Raw genomic sequence first — 27,545 nt, forward strand, 5'->3', positions numbered from 1 at the left:
CTTGTTGATGGCTTAAAAATGTTTTGCTCTCCCTGTGACTTACTAAGTACATTTACCAAAATGTTTGTGGAGATGTATGTACTGTACATATTTAAGCCTGTATGCAGAATTATTTACCTTTATGGATTACAGAAAGTCTACCTAAAATTCAAACAGTACACCAATTTTTTAAAACCCGACTTAGTTTCATTATTCTACCCAAAAAAGCAACAATTCAAATGCGTCATTAAAAATCCTAATTTAATACATTCAGCGAAGACGATGGTTGTGGGTAAATTTCTGACCAGAACTGTACCTTGATAAAGACGACAGAACTCGGTCATGTTAATACCATTCAGTTTAAATCTGTCATGCACTTCAGACATAAAAACAAATTTTTTCATATATATATTTTTTTAGTAAAACAACATCTGTACAATGGAGGCTGTTTTGGCTCCACAATCTAGAATAGAAAACATAGAAATACACATCTTCCAACAACCACATGCTGATGTTACATTTCAATACGCTAAAGGCGGTCTTTGAATGCCAATCTACTGTCCTGAGGCATCTGTGACTGTTGCACGTTTTCAGGAGCCCATTCATCCCCACTGAGCGCAGAACGTAGCAGAAATGAAAGAAGGCAGTGTAGTGGGGTTGTGCATCAGACAGACCTGAGTGATAATAGATGAGATGTTGAGTGCTTGCCTGGGCTCTCCACCCAGGAGGAGTGTGTCCGTGCATGCATGCTCTGCGGCATGCATTGTGTTCGATGATGGACCCCAGCTGGAGAGGTATTGACAGCGCCTTATGAAACATGCTGGAGGATGATTACAATGGAGAATGATTATCACTCAGCTTCTCCTGCTCCCTCCCCCTCCCTCCTCCTCCGTCTCTCGCTCCTTCTTTTTGCCTCTCCCATTCAGCACGCGAGGTCAAGTGTCACTCTGTCTCCCTGTTGTCAAGGCTGCCAATCAACCCACACAGCGAGTCCGGGGCAACTGTTGCCAGGGAAACAGAGCGATTTTGGTTGCTAGGCACCTGGAGCTGTGCTCACAATAGTCATTTTGTTGCTTGGAAGCAACATACACGCGCTTGCATAAACACACACATAGCCACGGAAAGCGCTTTCCCCTAATCAACAAGTTCACGGAGCGTCAGAGGGAAATTTGCGTTAATTATGATTACATACTGTCACAGATTTGCTTACACATTGGAAAAAAAATCATGCAAGTGTATTTGATGGGAGTGTAATCTATCTTCAGGCTGATGCTAACAAATTGCTGAATTTGCAAACGGATGCTGATCTTCTAATTTATAATACTTTAGCAATAATGCTAATGCTCCGAAAATGTTATTCCGGATGTTTTATTCCACCACCTCAGCCGCCTGATTAATCAGCAAGCCCAAACGTCCCAAGAATTCTTCAAAACCACACCCTGGACCTGATCAATAAAAGACATAAACATCCATCACTGTGACCAAAAATAGTTACCCATAAAAGCAGTCAATCCCTCACCCCCCCCCTCCAGGCGTACGGACCCAGTGAACCTTCACGCAGCATCGCATGTGTGCTCAAATGGACGGGATCTATCCATGTGCCTGTTGTCATGAGCTCCATCAAACCCCGCTGTTTCCCTGCTGGCATGTAGATCCTGTGTTTGTGTCAGTGTGAGTCTGATTCTGCATCATGACAGCCAGTCAACTGAGTCAAAATGCTGAAATGTCAGCCACGGGTGCAAGCTTTACATGTCCTCATGTGTTACTGTCTCCTGTTGCTGCAGCTACTGGCATCAAACTAGCACTTTTTTTTTTTAAGCTGGAGAATGGAAAAAAATCGGAGCGCAGGGGGTAGTGTGGATGGGCTCGCTGCTGAGCAAAATTCTCAGGCACCGTATCTGGAAATTTAAGGACTTCTTGTTTGGAATGAATATAGACATAAAAACAACAAAAGACAGCCATGAAATGATGAGACTATGACATCGCTTATGAATGACAAGAGTAGATAATCAAAAGATTTAATGTGCAGTAGTGAAGACTTTTGAGATAAGCTCCCAGAACTGCCTGGGTTTTAGCCGAGCAGCATGGTGCAAAGCTTCTTGTGAAGGAGCTGCTGAACACACCAGCTCCACAGGTGGACAGAGTGACACGGCTGATAACACCTTGTTAGTGGCTCAATTCAATTGAGACTCCTGGCAAGCCTCAATTGCTTTTTACTTTGCCTTGCAAAAGTAATCACTTCCGTTTAACTTTTTGTCACATTTTGTCACATTACAGCCACAAAGCTCGTTGTATCTTCTTGGCTAGTTTTGGCTTGTGTTTCTCAGAAGGATGTGCTGTGCTAGCTTTCAGCTACACATGGGATTTTTCTTGCATGCCAGAAAGTTTTAGTCTCATCTGATCAAAACAAAACACTTTCTACCACGTTTCTGCTGTGTTCCCTACATGGCTTGAGGCGAACCGGACTTGTTCTGGTTCTTCTGGCCAACAAATCATATCGACACATCATCGACAGATTTTCCTGACTGGGCTGTGAATCTCTGCTGCTCCTCCAGAGTTACAGTGATTCTGCTTCTCTGATCTTGAATGAATGAACCAAAGTTTATTTAGGGGTATCGGAGCAAAATCCTGGCCAACTTCTTGGATTTTTATTTGTAAAAATGTTAAAAATGTTTTTTATAAAATGTTTCCCTTCACTTCACAATTGTGCACTAGTTTGGGCATAATTGGGCACAAAGTACACAGTTATTGGGATTTTATAAGAGATCCCAATAATAATCCCAATAAACCTAATTGAAGTTTGTGGCTACAATGTGACAAAATGCAGAAAACCCTAAGGTTTATGAGTACTCTTACAAGGTAAGGTAATTCAAAAATCTGATTGCCCAAACATTTCCATTTGTTCCTTCCCTTATGTGTTTGGACTCTGCAGCACTACAGAACAGATCTCCACATCAGATCCAGTGTTGATGATAAAGCTTCCCCTCGACTACGCGTATTCTCAAGCAATAACATCCACATCTGTATTATCAACCCAAGAATACCCGTGGTCGAGACCGGAGCACAAAATGCCCGCCTCCACCCACGCTTCCACTCCTTTCTCACTCCATTCAGCTCCTTTTTTTTCCCTCTTCTCTGTTATCCTTTCAGCTCCTGAATCAGATTGCATCGTAGAGGCGAATCTTTAAGGACAGCACCTGTGATAAAGGAGACAAAAGAGATGATATTTAGCCTTGAGTGGCAATGCACAGCAGCAGCAGCATTCACAACTTAAGCCCACCGCTAGAGTACTAATTAGATTGTATGCTTTATGTATGTCCACACACATTAAGAGATCACACTGCCATCAGCTCTTCCTGACATCAAGCCACCGTTTAGCCAAGCACTCGGGGAGAGGACAGGATCACCAATTATGTGCAAGGTGTCAGGAATTGCTACTCTCCAGTGAGGGGGAGGGAGCGATTACCAACAACGGATGATGTACATAACAGATGTTCATTCCTCACCTATTGTCTTCCCTCTTTCCCAACTTCCAACTCCTTTCCAGGAAAAAAAATCCACAATCCTTCTGCCTTCCTTACTCCGTCCCATGGAGAATAAGCCAGACTCTTCCCAATCCACACTTGCCAATTAGAGACACAGTAGCTGTCAGCCGGGGAGGAGAAAAGATGGGAGGAGGAGAGGCATTGGAAAAAGAGAGGAGGGGAGTTTGCATCAGCACCACAGTCAGCTCCTCCTGGAAAACTCCAGCCCCAGTTTACAAACTGGGCATGACAGTCTTCCTCCTTTATTCCCCCACTCCTTCTCACTGTTCCTCTTAACCTTTCCCCTCTAATCACGCTGATCCGTCTGCCATCTCTTTCCCGCTCCTGCCCTGTGTTTGCTCTTTCATTGTCTGGACGGCTGCTTGTTTATCTGTCCAGACACATCCAGCACTTGAGCAACACATCTCCTTCAAACTACCTGACTGACTCTCCTGCAAAATTCCTCTGAGACCCTTAACCTGCTGTCACTTAGAAGACCTCAACATCTCGCTCATTACCTATAACCCCCTTGGTCTTCCTCTCCTCATCTCCCTTCCCTCTTTCTTGCCTCTTCCTCCGCCCCAACTGTCCAAGTCCGGCCTGCCGGTGATGGCAACTCGTGTGGACGTGTCTTCTGTTCTCACCACGAGCTGTGAAGAGATGTAGGGAGGTGTCACAGATCTGGTGTAAAAATACACCCCGCTGCTGCCCAGCTCACCCCGCAGGAGCGGCCGTGTCTCTGCTCTGTGTCACCGGGAACGTCTCGGTCTGATCTGCAAACACTTTCCAGTGTGGTACATCGAGGTTAAGCTATGATAACATGACACTCATGTGGGCGTGCCTGGAGCAGCAGTTCTGACACATTCATGCAAGCTGATCATGTACCCACATATTTATGATTTTACCTTCTTCCTCACCCACCCCAATAATATATTTATAGACTGGTAAGAAGTTTATTTGATGCCGAAAGACATCTGGTTTGCATCTATAAGAAAATCCATTTCCTGAATTGACTTGATTGAAAGTGAACTGGCTCCAGCTGGAGGGCCTAATGAAAGAAAATCGGTCTGTGTTTCATATTTATGTCTGACGCAAACAGACTTATCAATCATTTTATGTACCTGGTATTTGGAGTAGGACGCAGAATTACAAGTGACTGAGCCTGGAGGCAAAGACGAGACGGGCTTGTGATGGAAAGACGAGACGGGCTTGTGATGGAAACAGAAGCAGAGCGGATGCTGGGCCTGCTGCTTGCACATTATTGCTTAATTGTTTGGAACTAAAGGCCCTGTTATGAGCATGTTTATGCTTTTGCCTGCAACAGCAAATCCTTCCAGTCATTTCTGCCACGCTGTTGAGTCTAATAGTCACTACATAAAAAAATAAATAAATAAATGACCCACTCGTAGCTGTTCTAATGAATTTATTCTGGAGTCCAGAATTAGCAGATCCCCTCTACATTTACCAAACTTCTGACTACAGTACCCTAAAGCACAGGGCCAGATTTAGGAGAAGGACTCCGCCTGGGACACCGTCACTTTTGATTCCTTACCCAGAGCTTGCTATATTAAAAACCTACAATATTTTTGAACAAATCAAAATCTGTCTCAAGGAGGGAACTTCCTGTTAGAAATAACATCTGCCTCCACCTGGCAAAGTAAAGATGAGATTTTATTATCATCCTCAGAAATGAAGGTGTGTGCTTTAAGCTTAACACCCTGTTTTATTTATGCCTGAGACTCATTTTTTGATATGAAAAGGGATGCAGTACTTCAGTTGTTCCCTTGCACTGTTGACAGAGGCATCTAAAAAGTATGTCTTTGGACAACACTTGGTTACAAAAGTGCTAAAGATTGTTTGTGTAATATAATATCGAGGACAGTAAGCACTGACAAAATACAACCATTAACCATTAGCCACGAGGGAGCAAATGTTAGCTTGCAGTATTCAGCTAACAGGTATTAAAAGGGCAATTTACATTTCATTTTAATAATAAAACACTGATTATTTCTATGTGAAAGAGATTTTTTAAAGCATAGTTTGAGATTAACAAGTCCTTTATTCTCTAACAACAGACATTAAGGAGCATTTTCAATGCATTTCTGTCAGTAGCACCACCTTAAAATCAGACAAGCATAAGTTACATAATATATAAACTGGTAAAATTCTCATCGTAACATTCATAACAGTCCTTTATTACATAGCTTGTATGAATTGTGAAACCTTTATCCTATTTGTGAAAAAATAATTAGGTGAAATCACATCTTGTCTTGTTTTCTTGAGCAGGGTATTGAATAACATCTCATCTCATGTCCTGGATGTATTGTTAAACCCCTAATGGCCACAAATTGCATTGAAACTGCTACGGATAATTAACTAGTGACAAATTAATGTCAAAGTATACAGGCCTTGTCTACATGAAAATAGAGGTTTTATGGTATGTTTTCCTTTTTGAAAACATAATTTTAAGAATAGCATGCTTGAAACAAGATATGTCTTCGTTCGTATAAAAAATAAGATAACCCAAAATTTCACAGCAACACCCAAGATGATTTTAGGTGCATGTCAGAAAATCAATCCAATTTGCAAGTTGCTTTGGTGCTAACTGTTTTAAGGCAATTCACAAATACAAACCAGATCTTAGAGCCCAAACACATAATAACATAACATCCAGCTTTTTGATCTGTTCTTTTTGTCCTTAGAAGTCTGATTTTTCATTTTTCCAGTTTGAAACACAATAGATGTTTGAATTTCACATGAAAAACTCAGAAGTGTTCTCTATCCAATATGGCTGCCGTGCAATTTAAACACTGAGAAAGATGCAGAATCAAACAGTTTATTTGTAATTCTCACATCTTATAATACATTAAGCCACGCGTAGAACAATACAGCTTCTATTGCTTCTTAACTCTGCAAACAAACACAATGGAGTAATAGTAGAGAAAGTAATACATTGTTATTAACTGGTACTTCTAATAGCAGTTAGACGTGGAAATCACAGTGATATAGGCTATGAAGTGAAGCAAACATTTATTTAAAAACTGAAAAAAAACAAACTATTTTGAGGCCCCCCATGAAAGGCCACCACCAGGCTTCTGCCCCAGTGAGCCCTTGTTAAAGTCCGGCCCTGCCAGTACAGATGGCTCCAAGTTGGCCTACTGGCCCAGATAACCAAACAACCACACACTGTAAAATCACACATAGCCAGCAGCACCTGTTTTCTACGTGACAGGCGTGGGTTATCAAGCTTTCTTTGTTTGTAAATACATCCGCTCCCACTGACAAGGAGATCCCAGTTCAGATGCCATGGTGGCAGGCGTGGACTGAATCCTTAACCCTTCAGCAGGAGAGTGTGAACGGGATTCAAACCAACATACTTTCCATCCAGCAGGCTACGAAAGGAAAAAGACGCGCTGCGGTGAAACACTGAGCTGGGAGCAGGTGTATCTCCCTTCAAGGCGTTTGATGGGCACTTTGGGGGGGATGCTGCTGGGACCAACCTGTTTAGTTTTCAAACCATAAAGCGTGCCAGCATCCCACTGATCACTGATAGGGCGTCAGTGGCGCGATATTAACGGTTTCATCCGGAATCTTAAAATCTAGTTTCTTTACTTCCACGATTATAAAGAAAGGCTGTTTGGCCACGATTACAACATCCTAAAGTGCTGGAATCCACGCTATCAGCTGAGGCAAAATGTGATTTTATGAAAGGAAAAAAAAAATCATCACTTACCGCTTGGTCCACGTTTACGCTGCTCCCACGGAGAAGCCGTTCTTAATGCCACGCACTGTTTCCACGCTGAAGTCAGAGAATAGGCTATACTGTGCAGGGAAACGCCCCCCCGCCACCCCCTTCTCCCACCACCACACCTCCACCCCCCCTATCCTCTCCATCCATGCTATTCCTTTCTCCACCGTGCGCGTCTCCTCCCGCTTGTGGGGGAATCACATAACCACTCCTTTTTTTTTTTTTTTTCCTTTTTTTTCCCGCGGAATGGAAGGAATGAATGGAGCGATGACGACTCTGCAGGTGCTGTAGCAACAGCAGCATCCTTTGCAATGCAACTCATCTGCAACCTCTCACCTCTCTCCTCCCCCGCCTCTAATCACACTCTCATTCTCTCTCTCTCTCTCTCTCTGGTCCATCCCAGTAGAGCGTGGTCCTATAGCGCAGCGGCGGCAGCTCCAGAGCTGGTTTGGCTACTTCCAAGTCATGATGGAGTATAGGCTAACACAGAGTTCAGGGTTAATACAATGAATGCACCTCTGCGGATGGGTGATTAATTTGTCTCACTGACCACACACACACCCCACACAGAGAGAGGGCGAGCAACAGAACATTGTCCTTTTTTCCCAACTGGAGTGCATTTCAGAAAATGAATGTCTTTTTTTTTCTCCACACAAATAGCTAAGGATTTATTTTACAACCCTACATTATAACCTATGCTGCATTAGTCACAGTTGACAGAGCTTTAAATTATTAAGCAATTAAATAAATCACAATAAGTTAAGGATGCAGAGCTGTGAAAAAGTGTTTGCACCATTACCAATTTGTTTGCTTTTTGTCACACTGAAGCATTTCAGATTATCAAATCATTTTAACATAAACCCAACCAAAAAGTAAGAGCTATCCAGACATACCTTGTGTAAATAGCATTCTTTCCACACACAATCCAAAAACATGACTCTCCAAAGTGCTGTTAGGTGTCTGTGTTTGTGTGTATTGTGTGTCTCTGTTGCTGGGTATAGAAAATGGATGGATGGAAATTCATACTCAGTAAAAATGTTTGGAATATCATCTGTCCATAGTGACTTTATAATCTATTATTGGAGTCAGGATGTGAAGGTTTAATATAGCTGCACTAGTTTGAATTTACAATTTAGCAGCTCAAAGGCAAATGTTACATTTAGTGAACAAACTTGTTCTCAGTGGCATCAACATTTTTAAACAGCAACATCTTACCATCTTATAATCTATTATGATCTTCTGGAATGGTTCAGTGAGGCCTCATCAGGTTGCAGTTTAATTGAAAATGGCGGTTTCTGAAGAATGATAAAGTCTTCTTATGTCTTCTGTAACTCAACAACCTACATCACAATTTTTTACGCATTGCTGGGCTTAAACTCTCTAGCTTATGGTACAGAAGTATAAACCACACATTGTAATAAAACATAAAAGCCAGCAAGTTTTACAGTGTAGACTTCAGATATTGGCGAGTTCTTATGAGTGTGAATTATGCGTACATAAAAGACTTTGAAGCTCAAGGGATGATGTTATATATTTTTTAAAATTTAGATTATATGCCTTTATGGCAGAGGCATATAACTACTGAATCAGAGTACAGCTTGAGCACCTAGAACAAAACAAAACAATAAAACAAAAATTATCTGTCAGGTTTGCACTGAACAAGTATCCATTGTGTGTAAATGCTGGGTCTCTATGTGTTATGGAAAGTGTGCATAGTCCTAAAAGAACATAAGTAACACATAAGTTTGCATCTGATTATAAATTTATATTCTGCACTAATTCAAAAGTTTTGATGTACATTCTGGTTTTTGTTTTCAGACATCTGAATTGCATTTGATCCTCTAATTCAAAATCTAAAAACTCTGTCTGAACTCTGAACTGGGTGATACACACTTAGCATAAAATCCTCGATATTATCAGAATCTTTATTTTTCTTCCTGAAATAACTAAAATGAACACATCTGTTAAATTTGCAACGCTAGTTTTGCATCAAGACCACCAAAGACAAGCGTGAAAACTGGATTATATAGATGGCAAAAAGAAATATCCTTCTATCATCTTTGGTTATGTCTAATCAATCCATGAAAGACAACACAGGTGAACAGCTAACATTTTGGCAACATTCCCAATATTTGAGTTTCCTCAGTTTAAAGATAACGACTGAACTCTTGCCATGCAGTAGCAGACTTCCACTGTCTATAAAAAAATCCAGTCTCAACAACTTTGTAGCAGTTTATGCAAAAGGTATTTAATGAATCGTCAATCTATCATGATGTTTGCATTGTCCTGTGTGAAATGTGCTGAGAATGGAACGTGATTTTTGGCTCTGACCAACTGTCTGATGTAAAAACTACAGTGGTGTAAGCAAAATATTATTGAAGTTTAAGTGAACACTTTAATATTGGCGTTTTATTTTGATGCTCTGGCTGGAAAAGCTTTAGGTGTCTCATTTTCAGTAGATGTTTTCAGAATGCTTATCGCCGATGGGTTATCTTAATTTTTTTATATGAATAATCAGCATTTGTGTGAATATGAACTAAATTCAAACATGACTTTGATGTTTATAACAGAATCAGCATATAATACTGCTAGGTTTATAAGAATAGATTTATTTGATCTTGGTCTCTTTCGGGCTACATGTTAGCCTCAACTAATCTCCATTAGTGGACTTCGAGAGCAGGTGGACTGACTGCTTATAAACCTTTAAGAAAACATACTTTAAAAAGATACAAAAACTGGATCTATCTCTTTATGAAAATGTCCATTTGCTGTAGTTTTTGGCACCTGACACTTCTTTCTAAGCCAATATTTCACAGTATGCTGTCACTGTGTTGTACTGGAGATGAAGTGAATAAAAATGCAGCCAAATTTTAAAGATAATATTGAAAGACATTCAAGAAGCTTAGGCAGCTAGTGACCTAGACCCCCACATAGGATCATATAAAAATGTCTACCCTGTGATCTACGGTAAAACTGTCATCGCACCCTGAGTGATGCAGTATACAGTAGGTGTGATGTTTTTCTTTTTTTTTAAATTTTAGATAATATACTGTATATAAGGATTTTTCTTTCACTCAGGTTTCTGTATATAGATTTATGTTAGAAAAGGTTTAGTCATTCTGTGTGGTAATGGCATGTTAACACACATGGTGCTGAAATCGTAATGACCATGTCTTTAAGGATGTTTCCTGCTCAGCTAAATTCCCTGAGGTATATATGTCTCTGTGTGTGGTGGGCGTGTACATGTGTGTTCCTCCTCCTGCTCCTACATCTAATGGGGCCTGTGCATTCGATTGATGGTCGTCCTTAGCAGACATGCCGCATAGGACTAGTGGCTTGACGCCTTTTATATTTCTCCCTTCATTCGGTGGACTGGAATGGAGTGAACCCTGAAAACCTGTTTGTGTTTGAGTTCTGAAAGCTGGACAAAAACCCACAAAAGGAGTCAAACTAGCTTTGTGCATGCAGAGAAAATCGTCTCCTTTGCAGCTACAGACGAGCAGACGGGGAGCAAACATGTAGGCTTGATGTTTTAGAGCCTGCAGCGCTAACGCAAGCCCAGGAGCTGTGGGGCCATAAAATAAATTACAACATTTCCTCAAATCAGCAACCATAGATTCTCTTGCTGTCTTTTGCTTTCTCTGACTGTGTCACACACACATACACGCCCCCGCACACATACACACAGTGTTAATGGCTTCATAATTGTCGGAGGCAGACCACTGAGCATAATCAGGAGACTGCAGAAAGGCAAAAACCACTATTAGTAATTTACTATGACAGACAGTACATTTTTATTACCCAGCTGCCTCTGCTTTGTTTTGGGATGCGATAAACCACTCTCTCTTCAGCTTTCATTTGAGCTTTTTCTTTCTCTCACTTTCTTTTTCTTTGTTTTCCTCTTCCTCTTTTTGTCTCTTTCTTTATTTTTATTTTTCTCTTTTTCCATCTACCCTTCTTTCTGTCTTTTTTCTTCTTTCTTTCTTTCCTTTTTTCTCTCTTTCTTTCCTTTTGTTCTTTCTTTCTTCCTTTCTTTTTGCATCAGACAGTGTGGCGCAGGGGTCAGATGAATTACGTCAAACAGACAGACACCGAGTCAGGGAGTAAAGTCCAACTCATCACTGGAAATATCAGGCGTGGGTCTCACACACAAACACCCCCCCACGCCCACACACGCACACAGACATGTATTGCAGGAAGACAAGCCTATTCTCGGGTGTTGCATGCTGGCACAGTTGCTTTGCTGCAAGAAGGTCCAGGGTCCAAATCCTGACCTGGGGTCTCCCTGCATGGAGCGTACATGTTGTATGCTCTGTATTTGAGCATGCTCTGCTCAAATGCAGAGAGTTAAAAACACATTGGTTAAGTTAAGTGCTGTCTATAAATTGTCCATAGGTGTGAGTGTATGCGTGCAAGATTGCTTGTCCTGTGTTGCCCTGCGATGAACTGGTGACTTGTCCACGGTGAATCCTGCCTCTCGCCCAGTGACTGCTGGAGATAGGTTACAGCCTCCCAATAACCCTGCAAGGGTAAGTTGGTATAATGAATGGATGGATGGATAGAGAAGCCTATTCTCATTCCAACTGATGCACACAGTTTCTTTTTTTATCAAAAATGTTTGCTCAGCTCTTTGAGTCATTGATCTCAGGTGTTACAGCCTCTTCCAATCCCATAGGTGCATAAAACCTGCAGACTGTGTTTACAAACACTGAAAGCATAGATTGCTCTCAGAAGCTGCTTAGAAATCTGCTAACTATTAAATAGTCCACAGTCAGCTGTCAGTGGCATAACAAAGGGGAAAAGATTGGGAATGAAAGCAACCAAGGCACATAGTGGTAGGACACTTAAAAGCACAGAGTGGGGTCAGTGGCTGCTCAGGAGCATAGTGCGCTGAGGTCACCAACTTTCTGCAGTGTCAATAGTTCATGCAGTGTGACCTTCAGACTTGCTTATACACAGTGCATATAGAGATTCAGTGAATTGTTTCCATGGATGAGCAGGTACATCCAAGTCTTACATCACCAAGTGCAACACAAAGCTTTGATCGTAGTTGTGTAGCTGCCAGTGGAGTCAGTGGAGATGTGTTCTCTGGAATGACAAATCACGCCTTTCTGTCTGGCAATTCAATGGATGAGTCTGGGTTTGGCAGTTGCCATGAGAACGGCACTTACCTGACTGCATTTTGTCAAGTGTAATGTGTGGTGCAGACTGGATTATGGTGTGGGGTTGTTTTCAGGAGATGAGCTCTCACTGCTTCAGTGTACCAAGACATTTAGGACTGCTTCACACCCAGTTTGAGAATGGTCCCTTGCTGTTTTAACATGGCTTTGCTCGTGTCCACAAAAAAGGGTCAGTAGAAACACAGACAAGCGAGTTTTATATGGTCTGCACAGAGTCTTGACCTCAAGCCGGTAGAACAGTTTCAGGATGAATTAGTGCAACAAAAAAATAAATATGTAAAACAGGCCTTCTCTACCGTCATCAATGCTGGTCTCACAGAAACACCTCTGGAAGAATTATCTAAAAACTCAACCTTTAACCTTGTGGGAAGTCATACAGGGTGAAACAATTTCATATAAATGCATTTACATATCTGCCAACAAAAGGCCAGTAACCCAATACTTCAGGCAATTCAGTGCACAAAACATCTTAGCAAGATTTAGCTTCTGAGATGTTTTAGCAACAAAACAAAACAAAAAATCCAGAGGTAGGTTTTTGTGGCAGCCTAAATTGATTTGTGCTGCTTTTGTTGTGCTATAGCTCAACTTCCATCACATAAAATCAAGACAAACATTTTTCAGTCTCTGAAACACAGATTCTTAAATAGATTAAGGTCATGAGTTTGACTGGGCTGCTTGTGTATGTGAAAATACTTTAAGCTAAACGTTTCCATTTTAGCTCTGTTGTTTAGTGTGGTTGTTCTGTTAGAATGAGAACCCTCCATACCAGTTACAAGTTTTACATAAGCAGGTATGAGTAATATTTGATTAACAGCGTCCAAATGCAAATTTCACCAGTGGAAATACCTTGGTCATGGTTCAGTTTTTTTGCATTGAGGTTCTGTGAAGTTACTGTTAGTATTTGGAGAAGACAGACGGCAAATGGCAGGGAAATCCTCAGAGTGGGGAGGACGCTAAAAGCACTTCACACCTGGGCTGAGCCAGTTTTTGCCATTTGAACAAATTTTAACTAAAGCATTTTCATATTTGTAAAATGCTCTACAAAGCATTTTACAAATAAATGCTTTTAGTGCTACAAATAGCACTGAGAGGATGTTAATCATTTACATGTTCACAAAGAACTGCCGCTGAGATAGTTACTGCTTTCTCAGCCAAAGTACATCAGTGATTCCACAGGAGCTTACACAGGTGAAAACTGTAAGCTGTATCAGCCGGAGTCACGAGTCCTGCCAGCCAGGGGCGGTTGTAAAGAGGGGCCAACAGGGGTCAGTGCCCCTGTAGAACAGATCTGGACCCGTTCTACAGGGGTCAGTTCATTACAAATGAATTTAAGACTCAGAATCACATTTTACATCTTCTAAATCTGTGTGCCCCCATGAAAAAACCTTTCCACTGGTAAATTCATTCCAGAACCACCACTGCCACCAGCCAGTCTTTCAAGATAAAAACTACAGGACCCGGTAAAGTACAGAACCGTACCACTGTGATGTGGTGGCACAAACTACAACCTGACACACAAATTCAAAAGTTTACACCAATCTAAGCAGACTGATGAGTCACAGGCCAACCCATTCTCACTCCCAACTCGTCATATATTGACGCATGGGACGGGCCATCCTCGTCACATATTGACGCGCAGGGTACCCCTTTTGCGTCAATATGTGATGCGAGGTGTTTTACCCTATGCCTTACCGTAATTTTTGCCCTAAACCTAACCAAATCGTTGGGTTTTGAAGTGTCGGCAGCGGTTGCGAGAACCCTTCGCTTCAATAATCCACGTAAAACATGTGACCTACCCAAATCGTCAACATGTGACGCTGAAGGACCCTGCCCAAGTCGTCACATATTGACGCAAAGGGGGTACCCTTCACGTCAAGAGGTGACGCATGGTCAGAAATCGTCCCAACTCGTCAATATATGACGAGTTGGGAGTGAGAATGTGTTGCACAGGCAGTGAGTGACCTAATCCAACAAAACTGTAGGGCAGTGTCATGAACAAAGTTCGATTGAGATAATGGCAACAAACTTAATATTGGTTAAAGTGTAAACCTTTAATATCTCGTCCTGTACAAATACATTACAGTAAATTTAAAAAACCATAAAAAAATACGACTCTTGTCAGATTAGAAGATAGCCTTTATGTTTAATACTTAGTACTTTAAGGCCTCAATAAGTCCTCAGTTCTGTATTACTAATTCATTTTGGTTTGATGCAATGTTCTAATCTGCAAGTGTAAAAACATCATATTTAACAGCAATAAAGGCTTTTAAAAAATCAGTCTGGGTGTAAATAATCTATAATGCAGGGGTGTTCAAAGTCGGTTTCAGGCCTGTGGGGCTTAGCTCCTTCCCTGGTTCAACACACCTGAATAAAAACTACAGGCCTCTGCAGAACTTGAAGAAGGAGTTAATGGGACTATTTGAATCAGCTGTGTTGGAACAGAGACACATCTAAAACGCGTTACACTTAGTGAATTGTGTTATTAAAGTAAATTAACTTTTCAATAATATTCTAATTCATTAAGATACAAATCTATAGGTGTCATTTTCAGTTTGAATTATTAAAATCAGCCTAAATAAAGATTTCCGTCTGAGTGTTCCACAAATTATATGACATCTGTCTACAGCAAAACAATTACTGACTATTACTTCACAGAACCTCACTTAAAAAAAAGAAACAACCTTTCAGATCCTTCTCTTGGTAAATGAAAGAGCACCCTTCATTGTTTCCTTGAAACAATATGCCTTTAACAGTTTGACACTTGATATTAAATGTTATTACATCAATTAAATATATACTAAATGCCTTCTTCATTAAGGATGAAACGCTGCCTGTTGACTGTAGTGACTTGACAAATTATGAATTATTTTGTTTATTTAACCTTAGAGACGGAGAATTATTTATGTCCCAAACAGGGGACCTAAAAATTACGAGGCATTAGAATAACACACGCAAATAATTAAATTGAGTGGTTTGCACTCTGAGGTGGAACCCAAAGATGTGAAAGATTTATACTCTAATTGGAGTGGAAATGTGTTTATTAGGCTCAGCAGTTAGTTTATAGGATTGGGAATGAGGATGCTGGCAATCAGGATATAAAAAAATGTGTGTGCATGGGTGTATTTGCGTGTGTGTGTGTGTGTGTGTCAGTGTTAACAAGAGAGACAAATAGGACACACAAACAGGAACGAAGAGACAGAGAGAGGCAGGTGCATCACTAATGGCTTTTTAAAAAGGTTACAGCATAGAGCTCTTCTTTTCTAATGGGGCTCTGGCTGTGCTTGAGAAGCAATTTCCGGAAAAGATAATGTTGTCGAGAGTCCAGAGAGTTCTGTCTGAGCGTGTGTGTGTGTTTGTGTGTGTGTGTGTACATACGTCTTGTTGTTAACAAGACTGACAACCACAAATTCAGAGGAACACAAAGAGGAGGCGGGACAAGATCGGGGCAGTTGTGAGACAGACTGACAAAGAGAGAAATTTTCTGTCTGCCATTAAATTGCTTCATTAGATTGATGACTAATGTCTGTTATGGTCCATCAGAGGCTTCAGTGAGAAAAGATATACAGATTTTGGATTCTTCGCATTTTAGCGTCCTAATTTGTTGTTTACTACCAGAAGCTTTCAACCTAGTGATTTTTTTTTTTTCTGAAAGCCTTATTATTAGGCACAGTTAAACAGCACCACCCTGTGCTCATGGTGGCCTACTGCAACCGTTATGATATTTATGAGCAGGCATTTTAGTGAAGTTTTTAGGAACACATTTTCAGTTTTAATGTGATTAGAATATAAAGGTCTGACCTTAATAATATTGAGCATTTAAGAAGAGAGATCTGTGGCAGAAAACCAACAATGAAAAAAAATGGAATTGGAATGAAAGGCCTCACCCAAGTTGTATTATTAACTATGCCAATTCATAAGGTAGTTATTTATATTAATGTATTAATATTCAATCTGATTCAATGAAATAGTCTTTTAAATCTTTAAAAAATCTTTATGTCTGAGGGGTAAATTCTCTTTGTCATGTAACCAAAATTGCACACTTCTAAGGAATGAAAGGATTCTGAAAACATATTTGTTCTTACAATCAAAGAAATAACTTTTCAATGTAAATCTATTTGATTATATTTGATCTATCACACATAATATATTTTGACAATCTCAGGGGCAGATTTTTTTTTGTCAGAATGTAAAATGGAAGAGCCCCCCGGAAGAGCTGGAAGAAGTGGCCGGGGAGAGGGAAGTCTGGGCCTCCCTTCTGAAGCTGCTACCCCCGCGACCCGACCTCGGATAAGCGGAAGAAGATGGATGGATGGATGGATGGAGAATGTAAAATGTGTCCATCATTGTGTGCACATTTACGTTCAAATGATAATTAATAATGGCACTTAGTTGAGGTGTGTGTATACATTGGAGCTTGTAGGTGTATATTTAATAATGTTTGGATTAGGGAAAAGCCACAAAATCATCCAAGTTGTTCGTTATCTACACTGGGATAAGAACAGTTTAAATAAATCCTTAAACAATCTGACCGTCATGCCAATAACGACTGTATGTAAACTTCTGACTTGAACTGTATTCATATTCCATCATTTCTGCAAGCTGCCTACCTGTATGTGTAATTTTCAGAACATGAAGTAAGGAAACATTTGTTCAAGATCACAGTAACGAGAGAGAAAATCTTTCTTTTACAGCAGCCTGAATCAAAGCTCAGACAATCAGAGGCAAGAAAAGCGTGAAATTGTATTTGTTTAGAGACGTAGAAAGGGATTGCAATCTAATTTCCCTTTTTTGACTGATGTTGAAAGACTAATGTCCTGTGGGACATTCTTTGTGAGCACAATCCTGAGGAATAGTAAGAAGTCAAATGAAAGATTATATTTATTGTGGTGTTTATGCTAAACTGTGTGGAATTAGGGCATCAACATTTTTATGTGACATGCAATGAAACAACAACAATAAAAAAAAAATCCACTTTAGTTCTTACTGAGACTCCTAAATAACACAGACTTATTGTTGATGTCACATGGAAATGGGGATTTGAGTGGCTGTGGCACAAGATGAGGAGTATTTTCTCTGCCAAATGGAAGCGCCGTGGTTTGATCTCTCACTTCTCTAGTTTACATATTCTCCTTGGGCCAGGCAATGAAAGCAACAATAACCTCGATGTTTTCATCAGCAGTAGTGTAAAAACAGAAAAACCAATACATACAGGCTAGGAGTCTGTAAAGGGTCAGTGATCTATAACAGCAACAGCTGTATAAATAATAGAAATGCATTTACAGTGCCGTGCAAAAGTATTCATAACACATTTTAATACATTACAACCAGAGCTTTTAGTAGGATTTTAGACTAGCAACAAGTAGTGCATAATTATGAAATGTACATTAGGAAAATTTATCAAAATAGCTTTACAAGTAAATCTGAAAAGTATGGTGTCCATTTGTGTTCAGTCCCCTGAACTCTGATGCAATCAACTGCCTTCATCAACCGAGTCCATCTGTTTGTGATTTTATGTCATGTTAAATAAAGGTTTACTGTGTGAACAAGCAGCATTGTGAAGAGAAGACTGAGGAACACAATAGCCTGTTGCTGAGAAGTTCAAAACAGAGTTAGATTTTAAAACATATCATGCTTTGAACATCTAAAAAATAACAGTTCAATCCAATATCCAGAAAAAATATGGTGAGCAAAAAAAAAAAAGCTTATTGATGACACTGTAGATGACTGCCTATAGCAGAGATATCCCTAAATGACTTGCAGCTCTACACAAAGAATAATGTGGTTCTACAAAGTATTGACTCTGCAGGGGCATATGCAAATGGATGTTGCACTTTTCAGATTTTTATTTGTAAAAAAGTTAAAACCATACATAATTTGTCTTTGAATTCACAATTGCATATCACTTTGGGTTGGTTTACCACATAAAATCGCAATAGAAGGCAGCTAAGATTGTGGGTTTAATGTCAGAGAATGCAAATACTCTTGCAAGGCACTGTGAATTTACATTTAATGTTTAAGGCTCTTACCTAGTAAAAAAACCTAGTAAAAAGTCAAATCTGCGTCTGTATAAAAGAATCGTACTTCACTAAGTGGTAATTGCAGTTTATTTTGGTAAATAAATACAAAACAGAGACTTTAACATGAAAATAACGTTATCTCGCCAGAGGGGGTGTAGTATTTTTTTTTTTTCTTAAAAAAAGAAGAAAATAAAAACAAACTTACAATACTGTAGGTAATCTCAAAGCTATAATGAGCACCTTCTGCTTTAACCGGCATTGTTAGGACGCCTTGGCAGGGGTCCTTCGGAGGCCTGCAGTTACAAACGAATGTGAGTGTGTAATTATAGCAGCTACTTTTGACAGTATAACTTAAGAAAAACAGGCTGCCAAATTAACAGTTGTGCTGCCTTACAATGTGCTCATTATAAATACGCACACACACAGACACACCCACGCACACACAGATCTAAATAAGTCCAAACACACACACAGCAAACGCACACACACACATAAGAAACACATTAGGACGTCTTGTATATAACACACTTTCTTCTTACTTTAAGAACCTGCAGTTTTCTTTTAAACTGAGCAGAACTGAGCCAGCTGTGAGCCATACACATCGACTGCAGGCTGGCTTGATTTTAAACTCTTCTTCACTGAGCTACATTCCTGCTTTACAGCCGTCCACCATGCCGCAAGAACATTTCAGGTAGCTTCACATTATCAAAACCATACAAAACTGGATGATAACATCATATATGTTTGAAGAAACCTAAGCACTGTACAATACTCTACCAAAGGCAGAGGTCTCAATGCCGCCAATAAACTCAGTCAGTGTGTGGAAAACATGTTGAAGAGAAGCCTTTGAATGACTGGACCAGATAGATTCAGTCAAATTAGGCATGGGCTGCTCACAGGTATCAAGGTATTGCAAGGATTTCAAAAAATTTTTCAAATTGTCAAAAGTTTCTGTCATGGCATTTTCATGGCTTGAAAGATTTTTTAAATGAGATGCCAAATAAAGTGCTTGAGTGACTGGAGATTTATTATTCTGAGGCACAGAAGTGATGCACTGCCCCTAACAACATGCTGCTGCTGGTAAAAAAAAAGGCTACAAATGTATTCACTCTCCAAGGAATAGAAGAGAAATTTAGCTGGAAATATTTTCGGTAGAATGAAATACGGACAGCTAAGGAGTCTTGCCAGAATATCAATACAGTGTTTGAGTCGTCATTGTTCCCGGATAAGAGACAAATTGTCCTTAGTGGGAAAACTGCTGATTTCTTCACACTGTATTTCTTCAAAAAAAGCTTTGCTGTTTTGTTTCTTTTTCTACTACTTCTACTCTGACACATCTGCCATCTAGTGATTAGAGTTATATCCAGTTGAGCTTAATTTTTCTCATTTAGATATCAAATAGCTACATTTGTATCTACTCTATGTGTTTTATTCAACTAAAAAACCTACTCTTTATTTAGCACCTGTATCAAAATAAAACAAACATAATTTGCTTTTCACATAATTAGAAGAATTCTGCTCACCTTACAATGCAAGTAAAAAATAATTTAAGTTTGAGGGTTTTTTTGTTCTTGTTTTACTTTGGCATATACTGTATGTTACTACACGTTGTCACTTTCTTACTCCTTCTTACTCAGTATACAGAAAGCTTTTTGTCAACGGTAGCTGGCAGGCTTTCGCCAACGATCAAAAACTATTTTTAAGCCAAACCTTGTTAAGCAAACACCTATTCATGAAAGAGGGGCTGGAAGTGGATAGGACTATTTGTCCTTAGTGGGAAATGACTATTTAATTGTAGTTGCCTAAGCAAATTAAAATGTAGAGAGAGCAAAATTTGATTTAGTTTGAGAGTTTGGTGATAATTCATTCCTACAGAGCTGTTGGCTGTCCTCCATTTTGCTAAATTCAGACAGAATGAATCAATGCTGCCAATATATTAGTAAAACAAACAAAAACATTTCATAGATGAAGCAATGAAGAAACAAATGTAGAAATTTGAGATGTAAATAATGGAATGTGAGGCTTCAAGTGAAAAATCTTGATGTAGACTTAATTACCAGATTTCTTTCCTTCAAATTAAAAAATACTTTATTAATCCCAAAAGGAAATTAAATGTTGTTGTAGCTAATTAATTAAGATCCTTGAAGGTGTAAGTCAGTAAGTCATTATTGTCCTGACAGGCTTTAATAACTTCTGTTTTTTTCTATTTATTTTGTATTTTAAATTTTGCATCATGTTTTTATTGTTTCATGTAACCAAAACCCCAAGTACGTACTGACAGTACAAATGGTAAAATTTATGGTCTTTGTTAATACCATACCATATTAATTTCAAGTCAGTGAATTAAAAAAAAAAAAGGTTAAATTTACATCTTAAAAACCCTGCAGAAACCCTATGGTTTAAATAGAAGCAATTAGATCATATTGCACGTTTCTTAAACTCATTTAAATACCTTGATACTGTGAAACCGTGGGGCTTTTACTCAGGGTCATCATAATGTGAAAATATTATGCTGCTCCATGCCTAATTCAAACAGCAGCCAGCTTTCTTCTTTAAAATCCAGTTTGATGTTTTTGTAAAATTTAACTGACTTTAGATGTAAGAAGTACCATGTTGCCATCTATTTAGATTTGCATTAATAGAGAAAATATGAGACATAAATTTGGTTAATAGATTATGGGAAGTACTAAAAAAGTAATGCTTTTTACTTCTAGTGAACAATAAAAATGCCACATGGAGATTTTGCACAGCATGGACATCAAACTAACAGACATCTGAAACACACTGTAACATTAATGTTATAGTATTGAAAAGTTGATGACAATCCGATTCAGGAGTGAATAAACAAAAGAAAAACTGGTATCAAAAGCAAAGCCCTAGTGTGTATAAACCGCTCTTCTATCACATTGCACAATTAAAATCAAAACTGAAAATTACAACATTGTTTACTGAGTTTTAAACTGGTTCATCTGTGCTATAATTTACAAAAGCGCTTCCCTCAACGACAACATCTCTTCTTGTGCACAGAACCAAAAATCTGTACCATATCACTCAACAGTACCAGCATTATTACATAAAGGTCTTCTTTCAGCTGTTTCCCCTAATTGTCCTGAGTATAACAAAATGATCTTGAGGAAAATCCACTTGTGACCCTCAGCTCAGCTGAGTTTTTTTTTTTTATTTGATTGGAAATATCAAGTCATCACCAGCCAACAGTCTTTAGAGTCACCGTTGAATCTTTGTGGAAAACCGCAAGGACACAGTATTGCTTTAACAGCTCTGGCCTTAAAGAGTCTTTTCATGGATCTTTTACACCCAAAAGAAAAGGGCGGCCATCTTGAAGGACAAAACAGAGCATCACAGGGAAAGGAGACGACAGGTCTTTGCTTCCCGGTTGGCTCCAGGCTTTGTCCTCTGTGATTAGTGAAGCCTCACACCTGCGTGGATTTGACTCGCCTCAGAGGTTTTCGTCCTTCAGGGTGGGCGGGGCAGGGCGGGGGGATTTCACGGGGCAGGTCTAGACTGAGCTGGTGAGGCAACGTCTTGAGGGGAGGAGCACATCGGGCGGGGCGGGGGGCAGGGTTGGCTGATGGTCATGTGATCTCAGAATATGGTAGCCCCGGAGCCTAAGAAGGAGACAGATAAAAACCAATTAGGAAAACTTTTTTAAATTTGGGAATTTATAGTGTCAACATGAGGCTAAAATATTCCAAACCATTCAGGAATCAGATTCAAAGAGGCAACCAAGAATTCAAGTCATTCTGGTTGAATACTCTTAATACACCTCATCCCTTACCTGGAAGCCACTTAACTTTTCGAGTGGACTCTCCACACGGGGCAGGCTGATCAGAGGCAGACTGATGGGGGCTTCAGGGCGCTGTGGAGGGGGAGGCGGAGTTGGTACTGCTAGCTTGGTTGGTTTGAAATTGTTGATCACGCAGGACACCTGATGTAGAGCAGACAAGAAATGAGTAGAAAGAATGAGTATTCTCTCTTTTTCAACAACTGCTTTTTATAATGGACAAAGTTTAGCTCCAAGTATGTCCCCATCTCTCCTTTCTTCTGGGATCAATCAGAACAACTTCACACTACCTCTGTTCTGAAACATGTTAAACAGAGATCCACAGATCAATAACCGAGAACTTGAAAATTAGCAAAATTATTAATGTATCAACCAGCATCATATACTTTTTTTAAAAGTAAATTATTAAATACAGGAAAGTTACACATCTTTCAAAGCTTAATATTGTAATTTTCTGTTGGATTAAAAACTACTATGTGTCTTAAGTTTTTTAGAGTCACAATTGGTGGGTCACTTATCAAAGCAAAACAGGAAGTCTGTATCGGTCAAAAAAAAATTGATCTCAGATGTCAACACTCCCTGACACCATAAAAATCAATTAAAAATGTTATTGAATCAAACTTTAACTTTATTTGGTAAAACCATATAGAGGCAAATAAATACTTTCAAGTTGCAAGGGAAGAAACTAAGATGCACAAGGATATCCACTGGAATTGGACAATTTTCACTTTAACTGAATTTGACTACCACTGAAAAATCTTTAATGCACCATATCTATGCTTTTTCAATATGAAATGTTTAAGACTGAAATCTGAAGAAACACAAAAGGTGAAAGAAGCTATTCCAAAGGAAACTGTATTCTCAGTAACATGTTAGTCCATGTCTTTTGGTTGTGATAGAGAAGCAGAGAAGGAAGGATGCATGCATTACAGAAAAGTTGTTCTGTTTTATCCGTGTAAGCTTTCAACCTCTGGCTGTCACAAAACATGCTGGATTTTTAAAGGTCAACAGCCTTCAAGAAATCCCTGAGTTAGGATAAGGATCTACATTCTCTAGGGAAATCAGACAAAGACTGCCATTTCAGTAATGCCACCTCCACTAACTGCATTAATCCCATAAGATCCTACACTCTATAATCATTTGTTTTTCTTATTTTAAAATATCAGTAACACCCTGTTTTGTATGCTTGCTCTCTTTCAAACACAAATTAATGTTGCCTCTGCTACTAATATAAATAATTCATGACAGTTCATGGAAAAAATGCAAGAAAAAATCCTATTTTATAGTTCTTAAAGAGAAATTTGAATGAAAAATTAAAACTGGCAGGATAAATATCAGCTGATTAGAAACTGATTACAAAAATCTAATTGGTTTCTAATAATCAACACCTTAAATCTGTTGATTATTCCTATATTTTAAATTCTTATTCCAGACTGAAATAGAAGTTTGGACAAACAATGTTTACATATGAGGCGCAAATTAAGCCACATAAATGACTGAAACTGGTGTGCAGCATACTTTTTGTTTACACAAGATTATTAGATTCCTCAAACCCTTTATGTAAAGTCATGTTTTGTTTTGTTTTGTTGTTTTTTTTACCAAGAAACAAAGGGTCAATCAGCAACAAGTTGCTCTATACAAACTGTAGAGTTTCAGTTACGCCTGCATTAAAGTAGAGACACTTGAAATGGGAGAAAACCATTCAACAGGTGGATATATTTATGCTTAATGGTGTTAATTAAATCTGCAATGACAAAAACATGTCTACTAAATTGTCCATGTGGTGACAGTATGGTGCAACACTGGTGGTAAGTGTTGCACCAGTGTAACACTTACCACTGGTGCACTTCATATGTAGCGCATATGAAGTGCACCAGAATATTATCCAGTGATAATAATAATAATAATAATAATAATAATAATAATAATAATAAAGTTTATTTTTAACACCCTGATTCCACATTAACTTTATTTTAGATGCTATTTGGAACAAAAACAGGTACGATTTGTTGCTTCCAAAGGATTTAGCAGGAACAGTAGAAGCTAGCTTCTGCTAATGAAGCACTTCAATGACTGATCATATACTGCAACAGTAGTTTACCATTTTGGACCATTCATTTGCATCATTCTACAGTGGGTAGGATTTTTCCTAAATGAAAAAAATATAAGACAGTTGTTAATCTCTTCAGGAATTGTTCAACTCTGGTGTTCAGACTGTACAATGCACTGCAGAATCTATAATGGAGATGGCAGAATCTGGCCATCTCCATTATAACCTTCACAAACCTCGGTTAGCGTGTGAAAAATTAAAGGGGCAATATTATGTATTTTCCATGCGCATAGTGTAATTTAAAAGCAAAATCAACTAACAAGAGTAACTTTCTGTTGATTTAAAAATGCTGTATATATCAAACATCACTTCTAAGAAATTTGACTTTGCAATTTGATACCTTGAAATTTGCTTCTGTCTCTTTAAGAATCTATTCTTTCCGACACTGACATAGTGAAGCAATCTGTCTGTGTTTGATAGCTAGATGTAGGCTCAATCAAGAAATATACAACAGAATGGCTGATAAAGAAGGGATGGTGTTACAATGGCTTAGTCAAATCCAGACCTGAACCTAATTGAAAAGCTGTTGCGGGATCCTAAGAGATCTGTCAAAATTCCTCAACAACATTTGAAGTAAGAACTTAATATTTTTGAAGGTATTAAAGACCAGATCCACAGGTTAGCTGAATTGCTTATCAAATTTAAGGAGAAATGTTACACATTTCTTTGCACCATCTCTCTTTTTGCTCCCCCTCACCAGGAATGCAGCGATGGCGCCTCCTGTGACAAAACCAGCCAGGACGTCGTTCCAGTGGTTCCTGTGCTCTGTCACTCTCACCACGCCGACCAGCACCGCCAGAGACAGCAGCACCAGGCACAGGGTGGGCTTCATCAGACGGGTTCCTTTGGTCCGAAACATCAACGTCACATACATCTGTATAACAAACACAGTCACAAGAATATGTAAAAATAGAAAAAAACAAAACAAACAAAAAATACACATTTTGATATTTAGATGTAGGTGCTTGAGTCATCTGGCTGAGACGATGCAGACGATGCCGCAGTCTTACTGACTCGGCAGGATGCACATCTTGATCAGGCCACAAGAGGACGCAATCTACAGTCATTTTGCAGCCGCTGAGTGGTTCCACACAAACCGATAGAAAATCATTTTCAGTCTGCTAAAGAGGAAGTAAGACAAGCTTCTCTCAAAAGATAACAAAACAATGTAAAAGCAGAAAAGACATGTTTTATAATTTACATCTTATTTAAAAAGGCTCTAAAATATCTCTGCCCTCCTCAATAATAATTTGCTGAGCAGCATTTTGCATACTCCCACTAGTTTTTTGATTCATCTTTGTTGATGAGCTCTGTTCGGTTTGTTACATTAAGATAAGGCTAGAATGACTAATGATAATACATATACACTGTATTTGATTTAATCCAGTTCTTTATTAAACTCAAAGGGAAATAAAACCTGAGCATCTGGGGCAGAAGTTTTGGATGACTTTTTTTAAAAACAGATCTGGTTCTCATGAAGGAAGACACTGAAAAATGTATACCTATTGAAAAACCTGCATTAAGCCCAGAACATGCCATGGGAATGGTAGAGCTCCCTTAAGAAAAAGGCCAGGACATGTTAAGGTGGAATAACACTTTAACATGCGCAAATTTATCCAAAATTACTGACATTTTTACTTCTTGCCGTTCTGTTGTACACACTGCTTCAAGTCTTAAATCAGCCAGTTGTAATAATCGCTGCTTTTATAGAGGTATTCAGACTAGCTGATGAGGTCAGGGAGTGCAACTAGCTGTTACTGACATTGTAAAATTTTATGGGAACAGCAAGGCATAGACCTGGGCTCTCACACACTTATTTTCAGTTAAATAATAAATGACATAGTAGTTGTACAGCAGAGGTTTTATTTATACTACCCTAAAAATTGATCAACTCTGCCTGTTTCAATCCACATGATGGGTCTGGATTAGAGTTTCCTTTTGTTGGACTGCGCCTTTAATATTCAATCAAATGTAAAAATTTCAGGAAATTTATAAAAATTGTTACAAACAACATTACTGAGATGTTCTTTAGTATTTTCGGTAATCAGTTATTGCTAATGTCTGAGCATTTAGAATTTATAAAGTATCGTTGATTGGCCACATGCGAAGGATATACAGTACATATCTTTTATTGTTTATAGGAAGAACAGATTATCATTACTGAGCCTTTTAGTCTGTGTACTCAGTAAATTATACTAATGCTTACCTAACAGATGATAAACTTAATGTCTTCAAAAATACATTAAGTTCAAAAATACATTAAGTTAAAATATATCAGGACAAAAACAGTGTTTTCTGGTATTCTTCCTCGGCAGAATTAAATTCAACATGATAACAGAAAAAAATATGCATAATAAGACTTAAAACCAACTTAACCTGGGACTTTACTTGAGAAGCTCTGCATTACTCACACTCGCAAAGAAAAGGTTTTCCTGATCCTCTATTTATTAACTCCTTTTTATGTTTGCTAATCTGTCATTTTATGCCAGCTTTTTCAGATGGTGTGTCTACAAGGATCGTATTCCTAAAAGCCGGAGCTCTTCTGATTGGAAGACTTTGAGGAGGCTGAGGTGCAGCTCTGTAATTATGGGGCTGTTGGCAGCCTCTGAAAGCAAACTGAAAACCCACTGGCAAGAAAATATGTCTAAGGATTCTCATGGAAATGTGTAAAACTACCCAGGAAAATGAAGAGCATCCTGTAACTGCCAAGGATGACACAATGCATGCAGAACTTTGATGGAAATCTTTCTATATTCAATAGGACCATTCAGAACTTTAACATGTAATATATGCAGTACAATAAAAATATTTTAATAAATTGTTTTCTAAAATGAATTTATTAACTAAATTATTTTTTTGTTTACTTTTAGTCATTTTGTCTGTATTTACTTTACAGACAAACAACCGTCTAACAGTCACATCTAAACTACCACTCAGAAATCACCATCTGTGATACAGCTGCAACTTACCGAAAGGCAAACTAACTTTTTGGAGAACTTTACAATGACTGATTGTATTTTTCTACATTATAAACCTAAGCTGAGCACATCACTCCCTGCTGTCATTGAGGAGCTCTTTATTTAGGCGTAAACAAAAGATTCAAAGCACACTATTGGGGGGAAAGTTTAGCTAAAGTGCTGAGAAAAGCATTTGCCTCCTTCAGTTTGCTTTTGTTTCTTCCTTCT

The 27,545-nt window shown here is 38.8% G+C and overlaps 1 protein-coding gene and 1 long non-coding RNA gene across 4 annotated transcripts in view; both read right to left on the reverse strand.

Annotated features, from left to right (window-relative positions):
* Positions 1 to 223: 223 nt before the first annotated feature.
* LOC114143938 (uncharacterized) lies at positions 224 to 7,340 on the reverse strand. The gene is made up of 3 exons (XR_003595358.1): positions 7,237 to 7,340; positions 4,022 to 4,153; positions 224 to 3,176 (listed from the first exon to the last, which is right to left on the reverse strand). It is a non-coding gene; the product is annotated as an uncharacterized LOC114143938 (long non-coding RNA).
* Positions 7,341 to 17,291: 9,951 nt separating this feature from the next.
* Positions 17,292 to 27,545, reverse strand: part of plppr2b (phospholipid phosphatase related 2b) — a 63,497-nt gene continuing 53,243 nt past the window's right edge. For 2 of the 3 annotated variants that reach the window (XM_028018889.1, XM_028018891.1), the window contains 3 exons: positions 25,058 to 25,234; positions 22,261 to 22,394; positions 17,292 to 22,074 (listed from right to left, as the gene is read on the reverse strand). In XM_028018889.1, the coding sequence (XP_027874690.1) occupies positions 21,966 to 22,074; positions 22,261 to 22,394; positions 25,058 to 25,234 (420 nt within the window). In that variant the 3' untranslated portion in view covers positions 17,292 to 21,965. Of the gene's footprint in view, positions 22,075 to 22,244; positions 22,395 to 25,057; positions 25,235 to 27,545 lie in introns of all 3 variants that reach the window. The other variant, XM_028018890.1, reaches the window with a different exon arrangement.

The sequence above is a fragment of the Xiphophorus couchianus genome, chromosome 5 (assembly GCF_001444195.1).
Source record: "Xiphophorus couchianus chromosome 5, X_couchianus-1.0, whole genome shotgun sequence".
In the NCBI taxonomy this organism is placed as follows: Eukaryota; Metazoa; Chordata; class Actinopteri; order Cyprinodontiformes; family Poeciliidae; genus Xiphophorus; species Xiphophorus couchianus.